This window comes from Eleutherodactylus coqui, chromosome 2, assembly GCF_035609145.1.
Source record: "Eleutherodactylus coqui strain aEleCoq1 chromosome 2, aEleCoq1.hap1, whole genome shotgun sequence".
Classification (NCBI taxonomy): domain Eukaryota; kingdom Metazoa; phylum Chordata; class Amphibia; order Anura; family Eleutherodactylidae; genus Eleutherodactylus; species Eleutherodactylus coqui.
The window spans coordinates 183507956-183531322 of record NC_089838.1 but is presented as its reverse complement, the minus strand read 5'-3'; the positions used below and the strand labels follow the sequence as shown (position 1 = coordinate 183531322).

At 42.4% G+C, this 23367-nt stretch overlaps 1 protein-coding gene across 1 annotated transcript in view; it reads left to right on the top strand.

Annotated features, from left to right (window-relative positions):
• Positions 1 to 23367, top strand: part of ELAPOR2 (endosome-lysosome associated apoptosis and autophagy regulator family member 2) — a 102649-nt gene that overhangs the window by 28951 nt on the left and 50331 nt on the right. The window contains exons 3-9 of the mRNA XM_066592016.1: positions 12691 to 12886; positions 13439 to 13586; positions 16249 to 16335; positions 17888 to 17993; positions 19353 to 19505; positions 20437 to 20525; positions 20946 to 21126. Coding sequence (XP_066448113.1) covers positions 12691 to 12886; positions 13439 to 13586; positions 16249 to 16335; positions 17888 to 17993; positions 19353 to 19505; positions 20437 to 20525; positions 20946 to 21126 — 960 coding nt within the window. The remainder of the gene's footprint in view (positions 1 to 12690; positions 12887 to 13438; positions 13587 to 16248; positions 16336 to 17887; positions 17994 to 19352; positions 19506 to 20436; positions 20526 to 20945; positions 21127 to 23367) is intronic.

Here is a 23367-nt window from a genome sequence, read left to right as displayed (position 1 = left end):
ATAAATGGTCCAGTCTTCAGTGTGCCTGATGTAGGGGATGTACTGGTATTGAGAGCCCAGAGCATCCAGACATCTGTTTATGTATTCTATTGCTGTTAAGCCTCTATAATCCAGGTTTTGTGGGCAGATACTGTATATACTGGTAGTATGGGACTTTTGACCTTAATTTCATGTATTTTTCTATAATGAATAATGAAGCAGCAGTGTATTCGTAAATCCAAACCCTGAAATGTAATTTCATCAGCATCTTCAGATATCACTTGTCATTGTGTCAGGATATAAAATGTTATCAATAATTTATTAACACTATGTAGGACTGATGGTTGCAGTAATTTGTTACTGGTTGGATGTGACATTGTGTCAGAATGCCAATAAAAGACTCAGGAAACTGGTTGCTAATAAGGATGAGTTTACAGACATTGCTGTGAAAGTTTGGTTGCAGAATTGGAAACGAAATTCTGCAGCAATAGAATGTACTATGAAAGTGAATGGGGTATTAACTTTTTTAAAGTTTCTTGTGTGTAACTCGCATGGGACATCAAAAGGACACCCTGTCCATGTGCTGTTTGATACCTGCGGGCAGTGGACATAATAGGACATGCTGGGATTTTTTTAGTCATTAGTGTTTGGTGTTGAACTTTGTGAAAAGTTCAGTTTCACGCAAACCCAAACCTCAGGCGGTTTGTTTCTGTAATGAATGAAATCTGCAATGATGTTTCCGCAACAAACAGGTCCTTCTGCAGATCTGAAAATGAGGTCACTACCAGGTCGGGATGTCACTGGGATATCCTGCATAGGTATTAGTGTATCTTGACGCCACCAGGAAGTCCTGGGGGAGTCCAGATTGACAGGGGGAGTGACGCCCCCTGATGCTGATTGGCTGGAGAGCTGGGTTACCTGCAGATCCTGCCAGACGAGTAAGGTAATGGTACGGCTGAATCAAGGGCGGCCTTCACAGCATTACATTGCCGGCCCCCACTGCAGCAGAGACCCTTCCCCTCCGGTGGGCCTTAAGCCGCGACCCCGCTCCTTGTAGAAGTGTAGAGCGGGGTCCGCATGAGGGAGCACATACTGCCGTAAACCGGCTTTGCATGCTAGAGTGTCAGAAGCCCTCACAAAGGACGCCGCCGTCATAGAGGAGAAAGCACGACGGTGTCACAGACATGAGAGGCAGCCGCCGTCAGGGAACACACGACCGTGCGGCGGCACGGATAACACAGTTGACCGCCATCACGAAGCACACAAGCTATGGGCCGGATGAAGGCGTCAGCCGCTGCCCGGGACGGAGGCGGGAAGGCACCTGTGTCGGCTGCTAAGCATCTCAGAAATGCCAAACGGGACGGAGCACACAGGCTCTAGCGCCTAGATTCCTTTTTGGCTGCCATGGAGGCTTAGCGACATGGTTCCTTTGCATGTTAGCCTTACTTTCTTGCATGTAAATGCTGATATGTTACACCGGTAACATGGCAGCATTTACAGGGATGAATGTAGGCCTAAGAAGCAAAGGATGCGTAAGGCTGCAGTGCAGGCACAATTCAATGCACATGGTCTTAGGACCTTTGTGCCTTGACCCTATCAGGAGCTGGAGTGTGAGAGGGGTGTTCCTCCTGTCAAATCCCTAGCTTTCGGTGGCGTCAGGATACAAGAATACCTCCTGCATATCTGCGGAACTCCAGCATTCATGAAGTATGAGGAGAAAAAGTGACTTTGTTCTGAACAGAGATCCCAATAATTTCCCAAGGCAGACTTGCACTGTAGAAATTCTCCATATAAGCAATTTCTTCCAGGACATACTTGGCTCTTCTTTAGACAAATCAGAAACTTGGGAACTTAGTCGAGAACAATGACATTTTTTCTCCTCCTCATACTTCAATCTTCCTTTGAGGCTCAGTCTGTATTGGTATATGTGTTATCATCACATCAATCATTTTCTTCCATCTATCTACAATGAGCATATAACAGAACGGCTCTATAATAGGCTGCTCTTCTTGAACGGACGTCACCTTTATATCTTCTGAGGAAAGAGCCTTTAGGTTTCCTTGTACTTAAAACATTTTGCGGTTGTCATGGCAACACCTACAGCCCCCCCCCATAGCCACCCGCAGTTTAAAGTAGAGCACATATAATATCCTGCATTAAAGGTACATTTCCAGAAGGCTTAGCGTATTGTAATTCTCACAGACAGGCGTTATATATTAAAACAATCATCCACTTGTCTCATGACATTAAATCCAGTTATGTTACCTTTATGTTACACAAAGTCCTAAAAACAATAAGACAAATGCCAACTTGATAAGAGCAGAGATTAGAGATTTGAAAGCTGCATCTTGCCAATACAAAATACATTTCTCATATGGATGGCGTGTCAGTAGAGCAACTGTGGATCACAAGTAGTTACATGTATAAGCCAAACACCCATAATTACCGAGGTGTGCTGTTCTAGCAAAGTGCTGTTGGTTTCAGGTATTAATCAGCTTTACGTTTTAATGTATTGCCTCTTGGTTAATACTGTATTTACTTGCAATTATGGAAAACCACATTAATTTGGGGAAAAAGTAATAGTGAACAAAAATAAGTGGTTTTATAATTATTTCTTTGTACAGTCATGGCCAACAATTTTGAGATGGACGCCAATTTTGGTTTTCACAAAGTTTGCTGCTTCAGCTTTTATAGTGGTCATTTGCAATGACCTGCTAACATCATTTCGGTAATCTTCTCGTTGGCTCAGGAGAGTGATAAAGCGACTGTCCAGGCCTGGAGAAACAAAGATGGTCACAGCAGATTCTTGGACTGCCAGATGCACACTTGTATGCATCAGTAGTCTAAGACACTACACATGCATTGATCGACCAGTGCTGTTTATGTGAGCAATACTGACCAGTCTGAGCAGTATGCAGTGTGCATTGGGCAGTCAGAAAAAAGGTTCGGCCATCTTTGTTTTTCCAGGCCTGGAGGGTCGCTTTAACGAGGACGAGGCAGCTGATAAAACTCTATCATTCTGATTGAATTATACGAGTAGATTGGCTGCTTTCAAAGTGGGAGGGCACTTGAAATCATTGTCTTCTTCTGTTAACTTCGGAAACATGTGCAGTCAACATTGCGCTGCATTACAAGAGCTTTACAGCCAAGGTCATTGCTTCTTGCAAGATTGACCTAACTCAATAATTTATTGGATCATCAAGAACTTCAAGGAGAGACGTTCATTTGCTGTACAGAAGGCTTTAACGTACCTAAAAAATTCAACAAGTGCCAGGACCGTTTCCTAAAGTCGATTTGGCTACGGGATCGGTTCAACACCTGTGCCGAGCTTGTTCATTTACAGACACATTGAGGCGAAGGCTTTTGGAGACTGGTCAGGTGTCAAGAAAGGCAGCAAAAAGCCACTTCAAGAAAAACTTCAAGGACAGACTGAGATTTTGCAGGAAGTCCAGGGCTTGGACGGCAGAGGACTGGGACAAAGTTATTTTCCCGGATGAAGTCCCTTCAAACTGTTTGGGACATCTAGAAGAATTATTGTCTAGAGATGAAAATGTGAGTGCTACCATGAGTCCTGTGTCATGCCAGCAGTAAAGCATCCTGAGGCAATTCATGTGTGGGATTGCTTTTCATCAAAGGGAGCGGGCTCACTCACAGTTTTGCCCAAGAACACTGGCATGAATAAAGAATGGTATCTAATAATCCTGCAAGAACAACTTCTCTGAACAATCCACGAACAATTCAGTGATGAACAATGCTTTTTCCAGCTCGATGGAGCATAAGGTCACAAGGCAAGTGATAACTAAGTGGCTCGGTGAACAAAGCATTTAAATTTTGGTTCTATCACCAGAAAACTCCTAAAATCTCAATCCCACTCAAAAACTGTGATTAATCCTCAAAAAGCAGGTGGACAAAAAAAAACCCAGAGAAATTGTGATAAACTCCAAAACACTGATTAGGAAAGAGAGAGATCTCTCTCCCTCACCCCCCCCCCCCCACTACTCCCTGCCACTCACCCCTCCCCCCCCCCCCCGAGCACGTTAGGACCAGTAAGCAGTTACTCGAGAAGAGGGATGCTCACTTGAGTAACTGCTGTATCCAAGAGTGCTCGCTCATCTCTAGTTGCTATCTATCAGGATTTGGCCCAGAAGCCGATATCCAGCATGCCAGGGCAAAGTGCAGATGTCTTAAGAAAAAGGGCTTAGCACTCTAAATATCGAGTCTTTTCCTAAACCTGATGTATTTGTTAATAAAAGTTTAAAAACTTATGAAATGCTTATAATTGTACTTCAGTATATCATAGAAATATCTGACTATAGCCGCCTGCAGACGGCCGGGTCAGATCCCGGCGTCTCCGAAGCTCTGTGATGTGTCGGCTGCTGGCCAGCCGGCACATTCGCGCAGAGTGGAGTCGGCGGCTCTTCACTGACTTTTCTGTGCAAACCTCTGCGAGACCCGCACAGAAATAGAACATGCCGCAATTTGTTTTCCGCGCCCGATTTCATGCAAACAAATCGTGGCCATCTGCCTAAGATTGCGTTTTTTAATGCAATCCTATGGCAGCGACACCGGGTGAAATTCTGCGGGAAATTAGATAGGCTCATCGCGGAGACCTGTCAGTGCTCCCTCCTCCCCCACGGTGGAATATTGCTAGCGATATTCCGTCACAGCCGTGGACAGGCAGCCTTATGTCATGAAGGGCTTCATTTCGATGTCCTTACATCTAAAATAAGCAGAAGATATGAAACTCATCAATCCATTCTTGTCTATTTTTTATTCCTTACTAAAACTACATGCTAATGAGAGCCTGTGCTCCTCGAGATATGGATTGCTGCAGCCCCTTATTAGTAACATTCCAGGGTTTATTCAGGATACTAAGCATATTTTAAGGGAATTATCAACCCTTCAGTGGCAACCGTATTTCCTTTGGATTACTGCGGATGTCACTTCAGTATATACTGCTATACCTCCTTGTTTGGCTGAGCTAGCTTTGTCCTAGTTTTTGGACATTACAGTTCTTATTTGGACAGTTTGAAGGACTTTTCAAAAAACGGCCCTTGTTTACCTCCCTTCCCAATTTTTTTTTTTTTAATGGTAAATACTTCTTACAACTAACTGGGGCCAGCATGAGGGGGGATTTCTCACCATCCATTGCAATCATATTTATGGTCTATTGCAAACGTCACCATCACTTTAGTGACTATAATCTATTCTCCAAGGCCATGATCAGGTGCAGTTGCTACATCAACTACCTGTTAATTATGTAGGCTGCAGGTGTAGCGACCGTACTAGATTTAGAATTTTACTTAAATTATAACCCCTTCAGCTTGAAGTTTTCTTTTTTACATGATTCTAATCAGGTTTCAATTTTGGATTGGTGGCTTACTGCTGGTAATACTGATGGTTTGGTTACAACACGTACTTCCTGCAAGGAAATCGCTGGTAATACAAGGATTTATGCAACTTCCCTGTCATGCATTATAAGTATACGAGTAGGTGAGCTACTCAGAACAAAGTGTAATTGTTCTTCATCATGTGAATTGAATGCTGATGTTGATGGGGTTATAAACAGACTTGTCATAAATATCAAGCTTGGACTATTAATACAGCCAAGGCTATTGTTTTTAGAAGGGACCGCTCTGAATTAATTGGCGTAACCCATTCAGGAACCATGAAATCCCAAACTTCTTCTATTGTTTTTTCCAGATCTTCAATTATGAGTTTAGTCAGATTTGCCACAGACCCGTGGTTTGTAAGTATCTCCCTATTTTGGGGTTGGATCCCGCTTTTGCTACTCTACTTGATGCTGGCTCAGGTGTGTGGTTAAAAAGGCTCCAACCTTGGGTCAAATATTATCTCCCAGTTCATTTTTGGACAAGCCCGTTTCCAAGACAACATGGTTGTCACCTTGGGGTTTGTACTAATGTGGACATTATCAATGCATCTGTTGTCACCAAGTAAATCATTTATGTCATGTATTACTGGAAAAATATATCGAGTGAATCAATATATTAATTGTAACCCCACTTATGTGGTTTACTTAAGTTTACTTGAGGGCTAAGTTCTGGGAATTAGCTCCGCCCCCATCCCGCTTCCTCTCATTGCAAATAGTGCAGAGGGGCGGAGAGGGGGTGAGAGCTCAGATCACTGCTCCCAGCTCTTCCAGCCTCCTCCCCCTGCAGAGAGGGACGCCGTATATCGGCCGGCGTGAATACGCGGCCGATATACGGTCGTCTGAATACGCCCTTATGGACACTAAATCAACTACGTTTGTTGATGCTGTTGATCCAGCTTTAGTTAAATAGTGATCAGCTGTTGAAAAAAGAAAATGCCATTTCCAAACAAAAAACATCACCAATACCAGATGAAATAGTATAATCATTATATCAGAGTAATTGCAAAAAAGTAAAACAAAACTGGGTTAACTGCAATTAGAACAAACAAGTAATAGGAGTATTATGTCATTGGATGCATTACCTTTAATAATTCAAACTAAACAATTGTGGGGAAAAAAAGATAAAATGTATACCTCAAGTTTTCTTTATAGGTTCTAAAAACATGCAGTAAAACTGATAATCTCTTGGTAATTTTTTGATCTTAGAATATTTGATTACAAGAAATTTTCTCATTACGGCAGCATATTTCTATGTGCCCTATTAGGAAATATGGACATCACATGCTTAGAAGCCCTCTCTGAGTCAACAAAGGGTGCCTCTGGCTCTGGGGGACCTGACTTGTCCATGGTTGGCCATTCATGTTAGCACGTGGTACTCCATTTTCCCATGCATTTACTGTACAGTATAACCAATTGCAACTTTGCCTGAAAATATCATCCGTTCACCTACAATTAAACTGGAACAAGGGGTTTTCTTGATGAGACTTTTCCGTATTTGCATGGAACGATTGCATGTAATTTCCCCTTCCTCCCCATTTCTTGCCAACAAATTTCAGCATCTCAGCTTGTAGTACTATGCTTTAAGGCCGTTTTACATGCAACGATTATCTCTCAAAATTTGTCTAAAGGCCGAAAATGAGTGATAATCGTTCCATTTAAAAGTCATCGTGCACTTTTAGTTTGAACAATGGATTTTAGTTAAACTTGAAATCCATCATTCAGCCGCTGAAAAACTGAGCAAATGCATTCCATTTGAATGTATTTTGCTCATCTTTCAATAGACTGCAGGATGTTCTCCCCACGGCATGTTTACACTAGCTGCAAGGAGAACAATGGAATCTGCCAGCAGCTAGGAAGAGAACCAAGGATTGTGTCTGCAGCTGTTTGCACATCTGGGTCTGTGTTTAAACACATGCTGGGCTCTGTAAACAGCTCCTAGAGGTCCTTTGACATGCAACTGAAGATGATAGAGTATTAATGGCCATTAACACTTTATGCAAATAGATCAGTTAATCTTTCAGTCATTTGAAAGATTATCTTTGCGTGTCAAAGGGCCTTTACACTACACCACATACTTCTGTATATACTAGTTGCAGCATAAAATGTTCAGGTTTCCATAGACTTAAGACAGGTATTACTCTTCACTACACCATAAACATTTAACTTACCTTGAACAACCTTTAATGTCTTTTGAAAGTGGAGAAGGAGACAAGTCTATAGCAGAGAATTATATTTCCGGAGGGGACAATGGACAAGTAAAAGTGTTAAAATCCAACATACTGTGTCCTTCTTGTCTCCACCAACTGCTAACAGAAGAAAGTCTGATGACCACCATAAGCACTAAATGGTCATCTGGTCCTGCCAAAATCAGCAAGTTTAACTGATATTTATGTACTTAATGCGTACGGCACCATATATGTCAATAATGTGTATATTAAGTGGACATTGATGTGAATGATTATTTTGATTACTGATGACACTTTTAAGTATGATATTTAATATGTACACTAAAGGCCCTTTTGCCATATTATGTCTCATAGACTCCTTCAAATGATAACCTAACAGCAGGCTATTTTCCGGTAGTGTGGCATAGTCAGATTTGGCGACGTGACAGATTTTCTGGACAGTTTAATATTTTCACTTTACAATCAATTTGCAAGAATTTACTGCTTGCTTGAATGTTCTGAAGTGTTCCTTGAGGTAGTAATATCACAGGTCAGGCAATAAGATGCATATCTGCTTATTGCACAAAACGATTCTTTTAAAATAAGATTTATTATATTACTTTTATTTTATCACTATTACTTTAGAAATAATAATAAATCACTTTTGATTTAGGATTTGCAAAACCAAGTTCACTTGATCTTTGATCAAAGTTGAACCTAGAAGTAATGCATCACGCACGGTGATTGGTGACTGTATTCAGGTGATCTTTCCTGTATTTATAGTGATATTTACAGCATTCATATCGATACTAAAAGCATTGCTTCTACTACTAGCAAATGTGGGTGTAATTTCACCAAGAAAAAAAGTCAATCAGCCTAGTTCGCCATCTTGGAATACGGCTGCTTAAAGGGGTTGTCCCGCGAAAGCAAGTGGGTCTATACACTTCTGTATGGCCATATTAATGCACTTTGTAATGTACATTGTGCATTAATTATGAGCCATACAGAAGTTCTAAGAAGTTTTTCACTTACCTGCTCCGTTGCTAGCGTCCTCGTTTCCATGGAGCCGCCTAATTTTCAGCGTCTAATGGCCAAATTAGACGCGCTTGCGCAGTCCGGGTCTTCTTCTTTTCTCAATGGGGCCGCTCGTGCTGGATGCCGGCTCCGTGTAGCTCCGCCCCGTCACGTGCCGATTCCAGCCAATCAGGAGGCTGGAATTGGCAATGGACCGCACAGAAGCCCTGCGGTCCACCGAGGGAGAAGATCCCGGCGGCCATCTTCAACCGGTAAGTAAGAAGTCACCGGAGCGCGGGGATTCAGGTAAGCGCTGTGCGGATTTTTTTTTAGGTCCCTGCATCGGGTTTGTCTCGCGCCGAACGGGGGGGCTGTTGAAAAAAAACCAAAACCCGTTTCGGCGCAGGACAACCCCTTTAACGAAGTTCAACAAGCTTGATCCACCAAAATTGGGGGGGGGGGGGGGTCTAATTGAACCTGTATTTGAACCAAGATTACTGGCTAAACTGTGTTGGTGCAATGGTTTTCTACTTAACATTAGATAAAAACTTTGGTACCATCGGCCCTAAATCTATATATACTTGGCTTATTCCAAAGAACAAGAACGGTCTCTTTAAGGAATATATATAAGTAGAAGTGCAGTTCACAGGATTGCCTTTAGGGGGCATGAAATCAGGAAGCACTGTACACTTTCATTAAAGGGGTTGTCCCGCGATGACAAGTTAAGTTAAACACTTCTGTATGGCCATATACATGCACTTTGTAATATACATCGTGCATGAAATATGTGCCATACAGAAGTTATATACTCACCTTCCCTGCGCTGGCGTCCCCGTCTCCATGGTGCTGTCTAATTTCAGCGTCTAATCGCCCGATTAGACGTGCTTGCGCAGAAGGGTCTTCTCCCTTCTGGTCGGTCCGGGCACGAGCGGCGTTCTGGCTCCGCCCCCTTCTTCGCGTCATCGCGTAGCTCCGCCCCGTCACGTTTGCCGATTCCAGCCAATCAGGAGGCTGGAATCGGCAATGGACCGCATAGAGCCCACAGTGCACCATGGGAGAAGACCCGCGGTGCATCGTGGGTGAAGATCCCGGCGGCCATCTTGGAGGAAAAGAAGGAAGAAGTTGCAGAGAGGGGATTCGGGTAAGTAAATTTTTTTTTTTTAATTTCAACACATCCCTTGGGTTTGTCCTGCGCTGAACGGGGGGGCCTATGCAAAAAAAAAAACAACGTTTCGGCGCGGGAGAACCTCTTTAAGTACTGCAGGATGTTTTTTTTATTGTTTGTTTTGTCTTCCGTTCCAGCTCCTATATTAGGGGCAATTCCAGTGGTTTTTCAATTAACATCTGACGCACAAAGCCACTGTCAGACAACTCTTTTGCAGTGTTTCCACTCTCAGAGTACTATACAAATTTAGCTATAATTTGCACCAGATTTGTGCCAGAGAATAGTGTAAATTGTGTCAGAAAACCATTCCAGCTCATAGCTGGGGTAGATTTCTCTTTTTGGTACACAGGGGGCCCAAAGTGCAATAAACATATTAAGAGGCATATGCCTTTTAATAGATTTGGCACATTTTACTACAGTGAGGTTCATATTCAGACGGGTTATGAAATGCTGGTCTTAGTAAAGTCCCCCCAATATTCCCATTCACTCACAATAAACAAAGGTAGATAAATGGTGATGAACTGTAGCAAAATTATAACTTACCTGATACAACTAATACACACTTGCATTCTGCGTGTAAATCTTACTGGATCTATATAGTTCACAACTTTCGAGAATAGACCTTGCTGTTTTTTCTGAAAGGTTAGGCAATGACATGCACCCATATTATTTGTCACATTACTAGTTATTCTCACAGCAATTAATGTGGTTTGCTTGTGGTTATGTGCGTTGACTCCCACCCCCCCAGACACACACACTTTGCTGTAGTACTGGTTACTATGTGCCGTTTGCATTGTTTAGTTATGTTCCACTTTAGCAGCTGGCAATAAAGCAGTGTTTTTTTGTGTATATGCACCATATGTGACAGGAACTACACCTGGCGCAAACATGACATGCGTCTATACACCAGTGTCTACACAACATATGCCAACTCATTGACTTAGAATTAGCTGAAGGGTCAGGTATAAGGGTTGATAAATTTTCAACGGATATGTGAAATACAAGGATAATTGAACCTGAACTTCAGACATCTTACAATACATATGTAAGAAATAACAAGCAGGGAAACTATTTGTAATCTTTTCAGCAGAATGACCTGAAATTCTGGTTTAAAAAAACGCCCTATACACTAAATTCTCTGAGGCCAATTAACATAGAAGTCTTTGCTCAGTCAGTTCTGCTTTGAGGTTTTATGGTAGCATCTGGTACTGATTAAAGTTGTACATGGGTCATATCAAGCTGGGATATCTATTTCTAAATAATTGTCAATCTGATTGTCCTGTTCCTAATCGCATAAATCTTTTCATATAACATTATTGTAGATAGTCTATTGAGCACCTCTGGGAAGGAGAGAGTAGGTGACTTCCATTTAGAAGCACTATGAATTCTTGTGGCCATACATATGTACTGAATCAGTTTGATATTTGAATCGCGGAGGACGGTCCCCCAGGAGGACTACTGTAGAGGATTTGGGAATCGGACGCACAAATAGTTGGTTGAGTAAGTTGTGAAGCTGTGACCACAGTCTTTCGACCTCTGGACAGGTCAACCATGTGTGGAGCATGTCACTTTTTTCCTGTCCTTCCCGTAAGCATAATAGGAAGGAAGATGGATAGAGATGGTGCAATCTCTGTGAAACTAAAGATATCCTATGCAAAATTTTAATTGAAGTTTCCATAAACGAGACTTGGTGGTTACCTTTGGATATCGTAGAGCAGATATCGAGGTCATCTCGAGCTATAGGTTCACTTCCTCATAAACAAAAGCTTCTCCCCAGGTAGAGGTTGGTTTAATATATTATATACGAACGATAGTATTCCCTTCTGAGAAGGGCTGTTGGCACAGGTGAATTCAAATATCATGGGCATAAGTGGCATGGAAGGGGGAGGTATGGAGTGGATAAAGTGGAATATTTCATTAATTCTCAGATATTCCTGCATAGGTAGTTTGAAAGTTGCTTAAAAATGCTGTATAGTATAGAGTTTTGTTTTGTTATAAAAATGGTGTAGAGTGGTTATCCAATTACATCTCTGTCATTAAAGACAGATAAGTTTTGGCTTGCCGGAAATTGCAGGTTGGGGAGTATTGGTAGCATTGGAGAGATCCTGGAAGGTAGATTTTACTGAAACCAGGCGTTTCTCCACAGTAGGAGGGAGTAGTATAAGGCTGGGTTCACACGGGGTGGATTCCCGTCGGAAATCTCGCGGTTTGGCCGCAGCAAAAACCGCTAGATTTCCGCCAGGAGAACGGATTTGAAGCGGCCTGGCCGCTCGCTCTTCCGCTGCGGCCTCGGTTCCTGCCTGACTTACCGCAGCGGATTGGCCGTCCCGTGTGGATGAGATTTCTGAGAAATCTCGTCCACATGGCTGGCTAATACCAAGATTAGCGGCCGCAGGCGGATTCGCCGCGGCAGAATTTCCGCGGCAAATCCGCCCTGTGTGAACCCAGCCTAAGAGTGGGCTCATTTGCTGTAGCACTGAGGGGAGAGGTTCTGCAGACCAAGTTAGCTATGGTATGTTGTGCTGATAAATGCATTTTTTCTCTATGTCCACCCATAGAGGGCCTTTTAGGTCATCAGAACCTATTACCCACTGAGCTATTCAGGCTGACTTACAGTATTTGCTTATGTCTGATTGTCCAGTTTCACTAGTAAATCTGCTATGTGCTAACCTCAGAGGAAATTATTTACGGTTGTTTTTCAGTGTTCAATCCATTGTATTTCAATCATTCTACATAAAACGAAAAAAAAAATGTTTAGTATCGTGTTAGCCAGTAGAGCAAAATGTGATTGTTCTCAGCAAGAGAAACCAAGTAATCTTGTAGATATGATACCTTTTAATGGTTAACAAGAATACATGATGTTATAGTGAGCTTTCCAACCTCACAGAGTCCTTCCTCAGACATTCTGCATTACATGCTTGTCTCCCTTGCTTATCTTTACTAGTATAAAGTTGCGAGTTGTTTATCTATTTCAGCATTTTCCTGTGATTCTGGGCAGTTCTTGGATATTAAATCCCAGTCGTGTACAGAGTGTGCGGCAGGAACATATTCACTGGGAACTGGGATCAAGTTCGATGAATGGGATGAGATGCCATCAGGATTTTCCAATGTGGCAACATTCATGGAGAGCACGGCTGACTTCTCTGGGAACAGACCTGATAGCTGTGATAAGTATGTGCTTTGTTTAAACCTAACAAATATCAATGCAAATGTTTAAAATTCATATTACACAAACAAAAGAAAATCCATTTAAACATTGGTTGGGACACGGCCGTTCCAAGCAAAGAGTTAGTGTAGCAGATGTGATAAAATATTCCTCCTTCATCAGCGCCTTCTTTTCCATGCATGTTTTATGCTATACATTATAAATGAAATATATTTCCCACTAAGAAGACATGTTACTTATAGAGTTTATGGCTGGAAAATGAAATGTGGATACTGGTGATACTCTCTTCTATGACATGTCAGAAGACACCTAATGAAGAAATCCCACTATAAAAACTATGTGCTGCTTAATGTAACACCATAAACATTATTTGTTACAGCCTGTAACAACCTCAACTGACTTTATATAAAGCTTTACCTTTTCCCCTTCTATAGACTACTTCTTGTTTTACAGTATACATTACTATTGTTTTGCCAGTTAAGTAATAGATGTGACGTCTTATGAGACGGGCAGTGAAATGTTACTAATACTCATTATCTTCACATTTTGTTTCACAGCTCATCTTGGATTCCCCGAGGAAACTACATTGAATCCAATCAAGATGACTGCACTGTTTCCCTCATCTATGCTGTGCATCTGAAGAAAGCTGGTTCTGTGTCCTTTGATTACCAATACCTCGACAACAACATCTTTTTTGAATTCTTTGTAAGATCACTATTATGTATAATTTCTGTATATTTAGTTACCTATGTATAACGGCTGACTTAGACACAACAATTTTCGCTCAAAAATCGCTCAAAGCCATTTTTCAGCGATAATCCTTGTGTCTAACTGCACTGCACAGTTTTCATTAAGCCGTCGCTGATCGCTGATCTTTCAGCATGCTGAAAGATCACTGATCAGTTATTCACAGCGGGATACAGCTGATAGTATTGTTTCAGCTGTATCCCGCTCCCTGATGACAGGCTGGGTATGAAGAACAGAGCAGTCCATCTGCGTTCTTCATACCCCGCATGGAGCACTCGGCTGTATAACAGCTGGGAGCTCTGAGCAGAGAACAGCTGGTTGCAGAAGACAAGCGGCCCCGCTTGTCTTCTGCATCCTCCGCTCGGAGCGCAAGGTGATCGATCAACGTTTGAGCGATCACCTTGTGCTTTAAAAAAGCACACAACGATTATCGCTCAAAAGATTTTTTGAGTGATAATCGTTGTGTCTAAACCAGGCTTTAGTTTTAGTAAATTATACGGAAACAAAACTACTAAGTGTAAAGATTTTAAAGGAGTTGTACGAAAATAGATTTTTATCACCTATTAATAGGATAGGTGATAAAAGCTTAATCAGTGGGCGTCTCAAAGCTGAGGCCCCCGCTGATCCCAAGAGTGGGGGTTCTGTGTTCACCCGCTTTCTAATTGTGGGCTTACTACACTCCCTGCAGTGAGTAGGATACAGAATGCAGTGGCGGACAAGCATACACCGTGCTGCTCTATTGATTTTCAACGAGACTGCCGGAGATAGCTGAGCGCTTGTACTCAGCTATTTCTGTGAGCTCCATTGAAATGAATGGAGTGGCGCCACTTATGTGCAATCAAAGCTTCATTTAATCTCCATGTAACTGTGAGTGGATGCAGCGAGCCTGCAGTAAAGAGGAGAGGGGACATATGACACCAGTTTTCAGGATCTTATGGATAGGTGATAAAAGTGTATTTTGATACAACCCCTTGAAAGGCATTAATATAGTATTCCCTCCAATTTTCCATTTGCAAAGACAATTTTGTGTCATGGTTTACTATATTTCTGTTACAAAACTTCAGATGGATTCACCTTCAGGCCTGCAGCTCTGTGGTATAAAATTGTAGACATGATGTATGCCTCTGTATGGTGTCTCCTATGGGCCTTACTACTTTCTTTACAAGAAATACTCTAAGGTCCAATGTCCATGGGCAAATTTGATGTGGGGAAACCTCGCGGGTGATCTGCAAATCAAGCCACCCATAGAGATGCATGGGCGTCCACAAATAGATAAAAACATGCAGATTTGATTTGTGGACCTTTTGGTCTGGAAAACAAATTGCAGCATGCCCCATTTTTGTGTGGTTCCCGCATGGACGGCTTCAATTAAAGCAGCTGACATTGCAGACGTGCCACGGATCCGCGGTAAGGCAGGAGATTTAAAAAAAACCTGTACTACGCAAGTCCGCCGGCAAGCCGTGAAAACCAGGTGCAGTACAGCAAACCCGGAAGTGAAGGGATCCGCGCTGACGCCACTGCAGGGAAAATGCAGGTAAGCAGGGCTTACTGGCTGCCGGCAGTGCTGGATTCTCTTCATGGAATCTGTGCATGCTGTGGACATGAGGCCATAGGCCTCATGTCCATTGCACACGTGGATTTCCACAGCGAAAGACATGCAGGTCAGTGCGAAAATTATTTTAAAATGCTTGCCGGCAATTGGGGATGCGTTTTCTCTGTGTGGATTTATGCGAATGCACTGCGGATCGTCCGTGCGGGATAAAAAAATGTGCAAGGCCAAAATGACTGCCTTCCCCCTCCTCCCTGCCTTCCTACTTGGTCTCCAAGCAACCAGAAAGGTATCTGCCTACAAATTGAATTGTGGATGCATTGCGGATCGTTCGCTTCCATAGAGATCTATGGAGCCCATCCGCGCGGAATCCGCCATAAAATGGAGCACACTGCAATTTCTTTTCTGCGCATGGCATCCACAAATCTAATCCACAGGTGTTAATTGAAGTGCGGATGCCCCATGCTTCCTTATGGGCGGCTTGAACTGAGGATTGTCCCGCAATTCAAATCCGCCCGTGGACATTGGGCCTAAGGGAGAATATCTCTATAACACGGCTTCCCATAGAAGATGCTATGGAATCCAACCAAAAACCAAATCCATATGGAATTGACAGCATTCAGAGGTTGTAAGGAGCTGTAATACAACTCCCATAAAAACATGAAATCATAGGGTACAAACTGTTAAATGTCACAGTCAGATTGCGCTTTTTGGTGCAAAATCTCTGGAAAACTGCATAATTTTTCAATAATTTTGAAACCAACGAAACGCATTTCAAGAATTGAGCTCAGAAATGTATCCTGAGAGACTAATCTGCTTGATGTTACCCTATTTGGCTACACATGTGATGGCCTAGTCTAACTTTTTTTTACTGATTACCACCCTTTGGTTATACTTTCCTGATCTATACAGTTAATAAAGTGTAGCATACCATCTGGTGGGATTTAGTCAGATATTCCTTTGGAGTGAAAATGACCCTTTAAGAACATGCTGTGGTATTTTATTTATGTATGGTCTATAGCATATATTGCCTTAGGCACTTTTTATTAACATCTGTTTGTCTTTTGCTAGATTCAAAATGACCAATGTCAAGAAACCAGTTCTGCATCAGATAAGTGGGTGAAGCTGTCTGAGAACAGCGAATGGATGCATCATGTGGTATGAATTCTTAATTATCCCATTGTGCTTTAACAAGACTATCACTGTGGCCCACACAAATCAATGATTCTAAGGGCCCTTTTACGTATCATTCGATGGAGCGATTTGCTCGATAAGTGTTAAGTGTAAATGTATGCAGCGAGTGAACGAACAATGATAAATCGTTAGATTATTGCTAATTGGATCTTTCATGCGGGCCAAAAATCATCTTTTGTCTGCTGCAAATCCTTTAATATAAACGGGCACCGTAACGATTTACTGAATAGGAAGCTGTGGCAGTAGGGATGACTAGAGGAAGGTTATGTTCCAATGAATGATCGAAACCACCCAGTTATTGTTCAGTCTACATGCATGCCAAGTGAATAATAAACAATGTCACCATTGTTTGCATTTTCGTTTATCTTGCTGTGTAAACTGACTGCGACCTGATTTATTGCCTAAAATCATGCAAAAGACCAACAAAAATAAAATGTCAATTGATGTAAAATGAAAAATGTTTCGATGCTCTACAACATGCTTATCTCTTAGGATTATTTTAGGACTGTACTTAATAAGTTTTACATTTACTTCTTATCAGTTTGTTCTATGTAAGTAAACAAAATGCCAGCAATAGTTGCTAACCGATCAGTGACCTTCTATGGCTTGTTGGACTTTTGAAACAATACATTGAAAATAAAAGTGGTAACAAATTGTTCCTCAAGAAGACACTGAAGGGATTTTATGAGTTATTTCTTTTATGCAGTTTTGGATCCTCCATGCCATAAACTATATAAAAGAATTATACTCACGGTGGGCCCAGACTGCAGATTCGGCGGTCTGGCCTTGCGGAATCTGAAAAGTGATGTCACCCAATAAGAAGGCCCAGTGATGTCCAGTAAACCTATCAGTGAGCTTCTAGAGTAGAAGCCCCTGGGCAGGTTTATGGGACATCACTGATGATGTTCCAGTCTGGGCTTCTATTGGCTGCGGTAGTCACGTGACTAAACAACCTACCTCACTGTTACAGTTGAGGTAAATAGAAGATTGGAGGACTGGAGCTGGCGGTGGGGGAGCAACACGCAACGGGGAGGTGAGTATTAGGCTGGGATCACATGAGGCGAAATTATCGCAGAATTTCCATGCGGAAAGTCCGCACTGCAATTCCGCCTGCGGCTTCTAATCCTGGGATTAGCAAGCAAAGTGGAGAAGATTTTGTAAAAATCTCATCCACACGATGTGGCCAAGCCGCACGAAAACTGACATGCGGCGCAGAATTCAATTTTGCAGGATGTCAATTCTTTTTTGTTTCCGTAGCGGCCTCTTCTCTCTATGGAATGCTGACGGTGGAATTGCTCTAAAACCCGCAGCTAAAAGCCGTGGATTTTGAAGCTATGCTTATCCCATGGAAATCTCGCAGTTTTTCGGTGCGCCCATTCCACGAGAATACCGCTGAAATTTCATCCCGTGCGACCACAGCCTTAGTTTTGTTATTTTATGTGTGCCTCATTCCCCCCCCCCCTTCAATATCGGAAAACCCTTTTAATAAACTAACATTTTCATTTTATAATTTCAGGTGTCTTTAAAATCTGGAACCAACATTTTGTATTGGAGAACTACAGGCATTCTCCTTGGGTCAAAGGTGGTAAAGCCTGTGCTGATAAAGAACATTACTATAGAAGGTAAATTACATTCCTGAAATCTTGCAAACTGTACTGATGGGGTATGGCAGTTTTAAGGTCTCACTGAAGCAAATATTAATGGTACTAGTGCAATATGTCTCCACCGGAACTATGGGTGGAAACATGGGTTGGCTGGGCTCAGTGACAGGGAACTCCCAGGGCACACCCCCCTCAGCTCCTGTGGTGGACGCATAGTACAGTGCCCCCCCATTCTTCCCATCAGTGGATCCTCCAATAGCGGCAGATGTGCAGATGGAGCACCAGGAAGCTTACTGACAAGTGCGGACAGTAAACTGTAGCGGAGGCTGCACAGATAACTTAACGGGAGGAAAGTCCCTGGCGGGTGCACAAATAACTTCGCTGGGGTGACGCTTACCCCACTGATGCTGCATGTCACTTCTTTCAGCTGGGTGGCGCAACACACATGTAGAGACCCACAGGACAACGTTGTGGGAGCTCCCCGCCGGCTGCTGTGAGAAATAGTGCAGGTTGACACTTACCCCACTGATGTCGCTTGTCGTTTCCTCGTCCAGGGGGAGCACTAGAGATGTACAGCCCCACAGGCTGACCTTGTGGAAGCTCCCTGCCGGTGATGAGGAACCAGAGGCCGCTGAGGCCAGAGCAATCCGCCGACACAAAGGCATATTGCAGGTGAGGGGGCAGAACACGGTCTGTCAGTCCTCGGTAGGCACACCCACCAGAGCATCGGAGGGGGTGCTGATCACAGCTGAGGTGGTACGTGGGCGTTCCCTGTCACTTAGCCTGACCAACTCATGTCTCCACCCATAGTTCTGATGGCGACGTATTGCATTAGTACTAATATTAGCTTCCTTACAAAGGGGAATTGTTTTTAAATTCCAAGAATACAATTTTATTGAATTGCATGCTGTAATTTTAGGGCCTTTTCCTGCTTTAGAAATGAATACAGTGAGGTTGCCCGGGTGCAGACCAAAAATACATTGTGTTTCAAATCTGCCCCATTTATCATGTACACACGTAGGTTATATTTGTGCAGATAAGGCTTTACAATCATGATAGCTTTGGGCAGTGATCTCCCAGTACAGAACTGCAGAGCATTTCACAGCAGAGATGTCAATCACAACTGAGTTGTAGTCATATTGAGCTGCTCAGCAGTGTAACCATTGGGACCAACGAAACAGGTGCCAGTAGAAGAATAACTTTGTATGCCTGTTTGACAATTAGACCAACGAGCTGTTGTTGTATTGCTTTAGCTAAACTTTTAGTTTTTTGCCAGTCTGTAGTTATAAATTACTTTTTGCTTTTAGGAACAGGCACTTGTAGGAATTCTTAATCAAATAGGTACAGTTGTTTGCCATATGTGTTTTTGTCTTTTTACAGGAGTTGCATACACATCTGAGTGCTTTCCTTGTAAACCCGGTACATACAGTGACACGCCAGGATCTTCTTCTTGCAAGATTTGTTCCAGAAATACGTATTCTGACAAAGGCGCAAGGGATTGCATTGGATGTAATCCTGAAACACAATACTCAGGTAATCTATGAGTATGGCAGTAATAGACTGTCCCAGCCGTATAGGATTGGGACTGGAGTGATGACGTGGCTTTAGCCCCAGCCTATGTGATCCACATGCTGGCACATGCTCAGTGTCATTTCGGCGCTGGATGCCAATATTTTCACTTCCTTGTGGATGTGTGGATGGATTGGTTGACTAGGAGGTATGTGTTCTAGCTGACCAATCAGCATCTATCTGTACATATTCATTCTGGCTCCTCCTCATGGAGGATGCCAGTTATACTTCTATTCTGTAGGTGTTTATGCAAGCTGTCCTGCTCCATTTTCAGATAAGTCTGTTTGGTGTAAAGGATATCTTAGGGTGTTGTGACTATTATTTCCTGACTGTTTTACTATTGTATTTCACCTAGTTCAGTGTGTGTTACAGAAAATTTACAAAGCTATCCTTTATTTTTGTAGCAAACATTATCCCTTTTTTGCAATTAAGCAGGGCCAGGTTCACCCCAGATTCCTGAGGTGGGGTTGCACTCATCAGGGCAAGTGCTCTGCTTTTAAGTAGGGTCTTATCATGTTAGTTTGATAGGGTCAGATTTCCATTCTTCTATTTTTTGTTTAGTCTTTTCTTTACACTTTGTGTCCTTTGTGTTAGAATATTGTGTGTACATCCATCCTCTAAGGGCAATACATTACGTCCAATCTGAATGAGGTGTCCAACATCAGTCTCAGGCATACCATAAGCAAATGTGATTTAAACGTTTTCTGAAGTTGCCTATCCATTGGCATTGGTTCCAGTTGATGGTACATTTCACTAACCCACTGTCCATGGGTTTGATGTTAATAGATGTATACTAGCGGAAGTTGAGCAGAATTGCCTATGGAAATATTTATTTTTATTAACATTCACACAAACAATAAATTTGGCATTAAATTGAACCTCATGTTTTTTTCAGATGAAGGAGCCAGTAGGTGTTTAGATCGTCCTCCATGCTCAGATAAAGATATGTTTCAAATACACACTCCTTGTGACAATGAGGGAAAGGTAATCTATTTCTGCACTCATTTCTACATTATGATACTATCTATTTAACGAGAATATAATTTCGTTCCTAACATCACTTATAGACGGTTACAGTCTTGTGTGTAAGAATATTAATAACCATTGGATGAGCAAATTTTAAAGCTCAATGAAAGTGCCGCATATACAAAAGCTGCTTGTAATATTCTTATATATGTGCAACATGTCTGTGTGTGACTGTTCTCAGTAAAAGAAACAAAGTAATCTTGTAGATATGATACCTTTTAATGGATAACAAAACGCTATCTACTTCCTGCAGCAAAATAGATAGAAGTGGGACAACCCCTTTAAGGAACTTGAATGTACTGAATACTTGAATGTCTTGAGTGGCACAGTAACAACAGAAATAAAACTGATATTTTTCTAATTGACATGTTTGTTCAGACTCATATCATGTATAAATGGATCGAGCCAAAGATATGCAGAGAAGATCTTGTTGATGCAATCAAACTTCCAGCTTCTGGGAAAAAAGAAAATTGCCCCCCCTGCAACCCAGGCTTTTATAGCAATGGGACATCTGCCTGTTCTCCCTGCCCCTTTGGGACCCTTTCTGATGGCATACAAGGTGAGATGTCTGTGGATGGAGAGAGGAAGATCCATTATTATTGTAGTTTACTATACACTACTGCTGTGGGGTTATTGACGTAACCCTTTAGTGTCCACCAATACACCTTTTTACGGCAGTCACTAATGGGCTTTAAACTTGCACATACATCTTTTTAAGGCAGTGGCTTGGCTGACTACTGACACCAGAAATGGAGAAGCCTCAGATCCTGGCAGTTAAACCCCTTACATGCCACAATCAACAGCAACTGCAGCATGTAAGCAGATGACAGCGGGAAGGGGCTCTGTCACTCACTGGTACCCCACAGTGCAATTGCAAGGTACCAATGGGTTTCCGTGGCAGTTGGAAACCTATTAAGCACCGCCTCTTGAAGAGTTCAAGAAGTTGCTGTCATAGGCTTAGTAGAATACACTACGTACATAAGTAAAGCAGTGTACTATTCTAGTGATTAAACAATCGCATATTCAAGTCCTCTTGAGGGACTACACAATAGCATCAAAAAAGTTCAATAAAGTTTAATTGAAAGAAAAAAGTCCAGTTTAAGAAAAAATGTTCCCTATTCAACTTTTTAAAAAATGGATAAAATACCCCCCAAAATTTCAAAAAAGCAACACATAATTACCGCGTTCGTATCAGCCAAGACAACAAAAATATTTTGGTATTTATTACTTATGGTGAATGCCGTAAAAAAAACAAACTAAAAAGTAAAGTCAGAATTGCTATTTTTTTTTGCTTGCCTTCCAAAAAATGTAATAGAAAGCAGTCCAAAAATAACATGTACCTCAAATTGGTACCAATAAAACTTATAACTCCTCCCGCAAAAACGGAAAGACCTCACGTAGCTGCTTTGTCAGAATAATAAAAATGCAATCAAACTTAGAATGCTGCGATGCAAATTCAATTGTTTTTCTTTAAATTCTCTCAGTAATTGTGCTGATCCAGATAAGAAAGTTACCATATTACTTTTACAGAATGATAAACACTGTAAAAACAAAACCCAAAAGCATTGCTGAATTCCTGGGAGGGGTTTTCAATCTTCTTCCCAAAACATTTTTTCGAAACAGTTATACGGCACATTATATGTACCCCAGAGGGGTGCCACTAATATATACAACTCATAACAGAAAAAAAAACAAAGGCAATGTCAACAAGTTATTACTCTTGCAATGCAACAAGGCAAAAATACCGCAGAGGGATGGAAAGCGGCACAGAATTGGGACGGAACTATGGGGGTCAATATGTGAGACAGCAACCTTTTTGGTCTCTATTTTAAATGCCTTTCTTTCCCAAAAAACCTGACAGGTACGGAAAGTATGCCAAATGGATCCCAAAGAATTAGAGATGAGTGAGCGTACTCGTCCGAGCTTGATATTCGTTCGAGTATTAGCGTGTTCGAGATGCTCGTTACTCGTGACGAGTACCACGCGATGTTCGAGTTACTTTCACTTTCATCTCTGAGACGTTAGCGCGCTTTTCTGGCCAATAGAAAGACAGGGAAGGCATTACAACTTCCCCCTGCGACGTTCAAGCCCTATACCACCCCCCTGCAGTGAGTGGCTGGCGAGATCAGGTGTCACCCGAGTATTAAAATCTGCCCGCCCGCGGCTCGCCACAGATGCATTCTGACATAGTTCAGGGAAAGTGCTGTTGATGCCGGAGCTGCTGTAGGGAGAGCGTTAGGAGTGATTTTAGGCTTCAAGAACCCCAACGGTCCTTCTTAGGCCATAGAAATCGCAGATCGCACCTGTCTGCGATCTGCGATTCCTGTTCTCTTCTCTATATGCGCTCAATGGGGCCGGCGGCAGCAGCGCCGACCCCATTGAGAACATATAGAAGACAAATCATTCTTCTCTGCCACAGCTGTAACAGCTGTGCAGAGAAGAACGATGTTTGCCCATTGAATTCAATGGAGCCAGCAATACAGCAGGTTCCACTGAAAGCAATGGGCTGCCGGCGTGCGTGGGATGAATTGTCGGAAAGGGCTTAAATATATAAGCCCTTCCCTGCAATTCATCCAGAAATGTGTTAAAATTAAAAAAAAAAAATATATATATACTTACCTTGTCCCGGCAGACAGAGTTCAGCCGCGGCGGCCGGCAGTGGGTGTGAAGGGGGTGTGAGTCAGACTCAGCGCTGAGCCAATCAGGGGGCAGGTCTGACTCACACCCCCTTCACACCCACTGTAGGCCGGCCGCGCTGAACACCGTCTGCTGGGACAAGGTAAGTATATACCGTAAATAC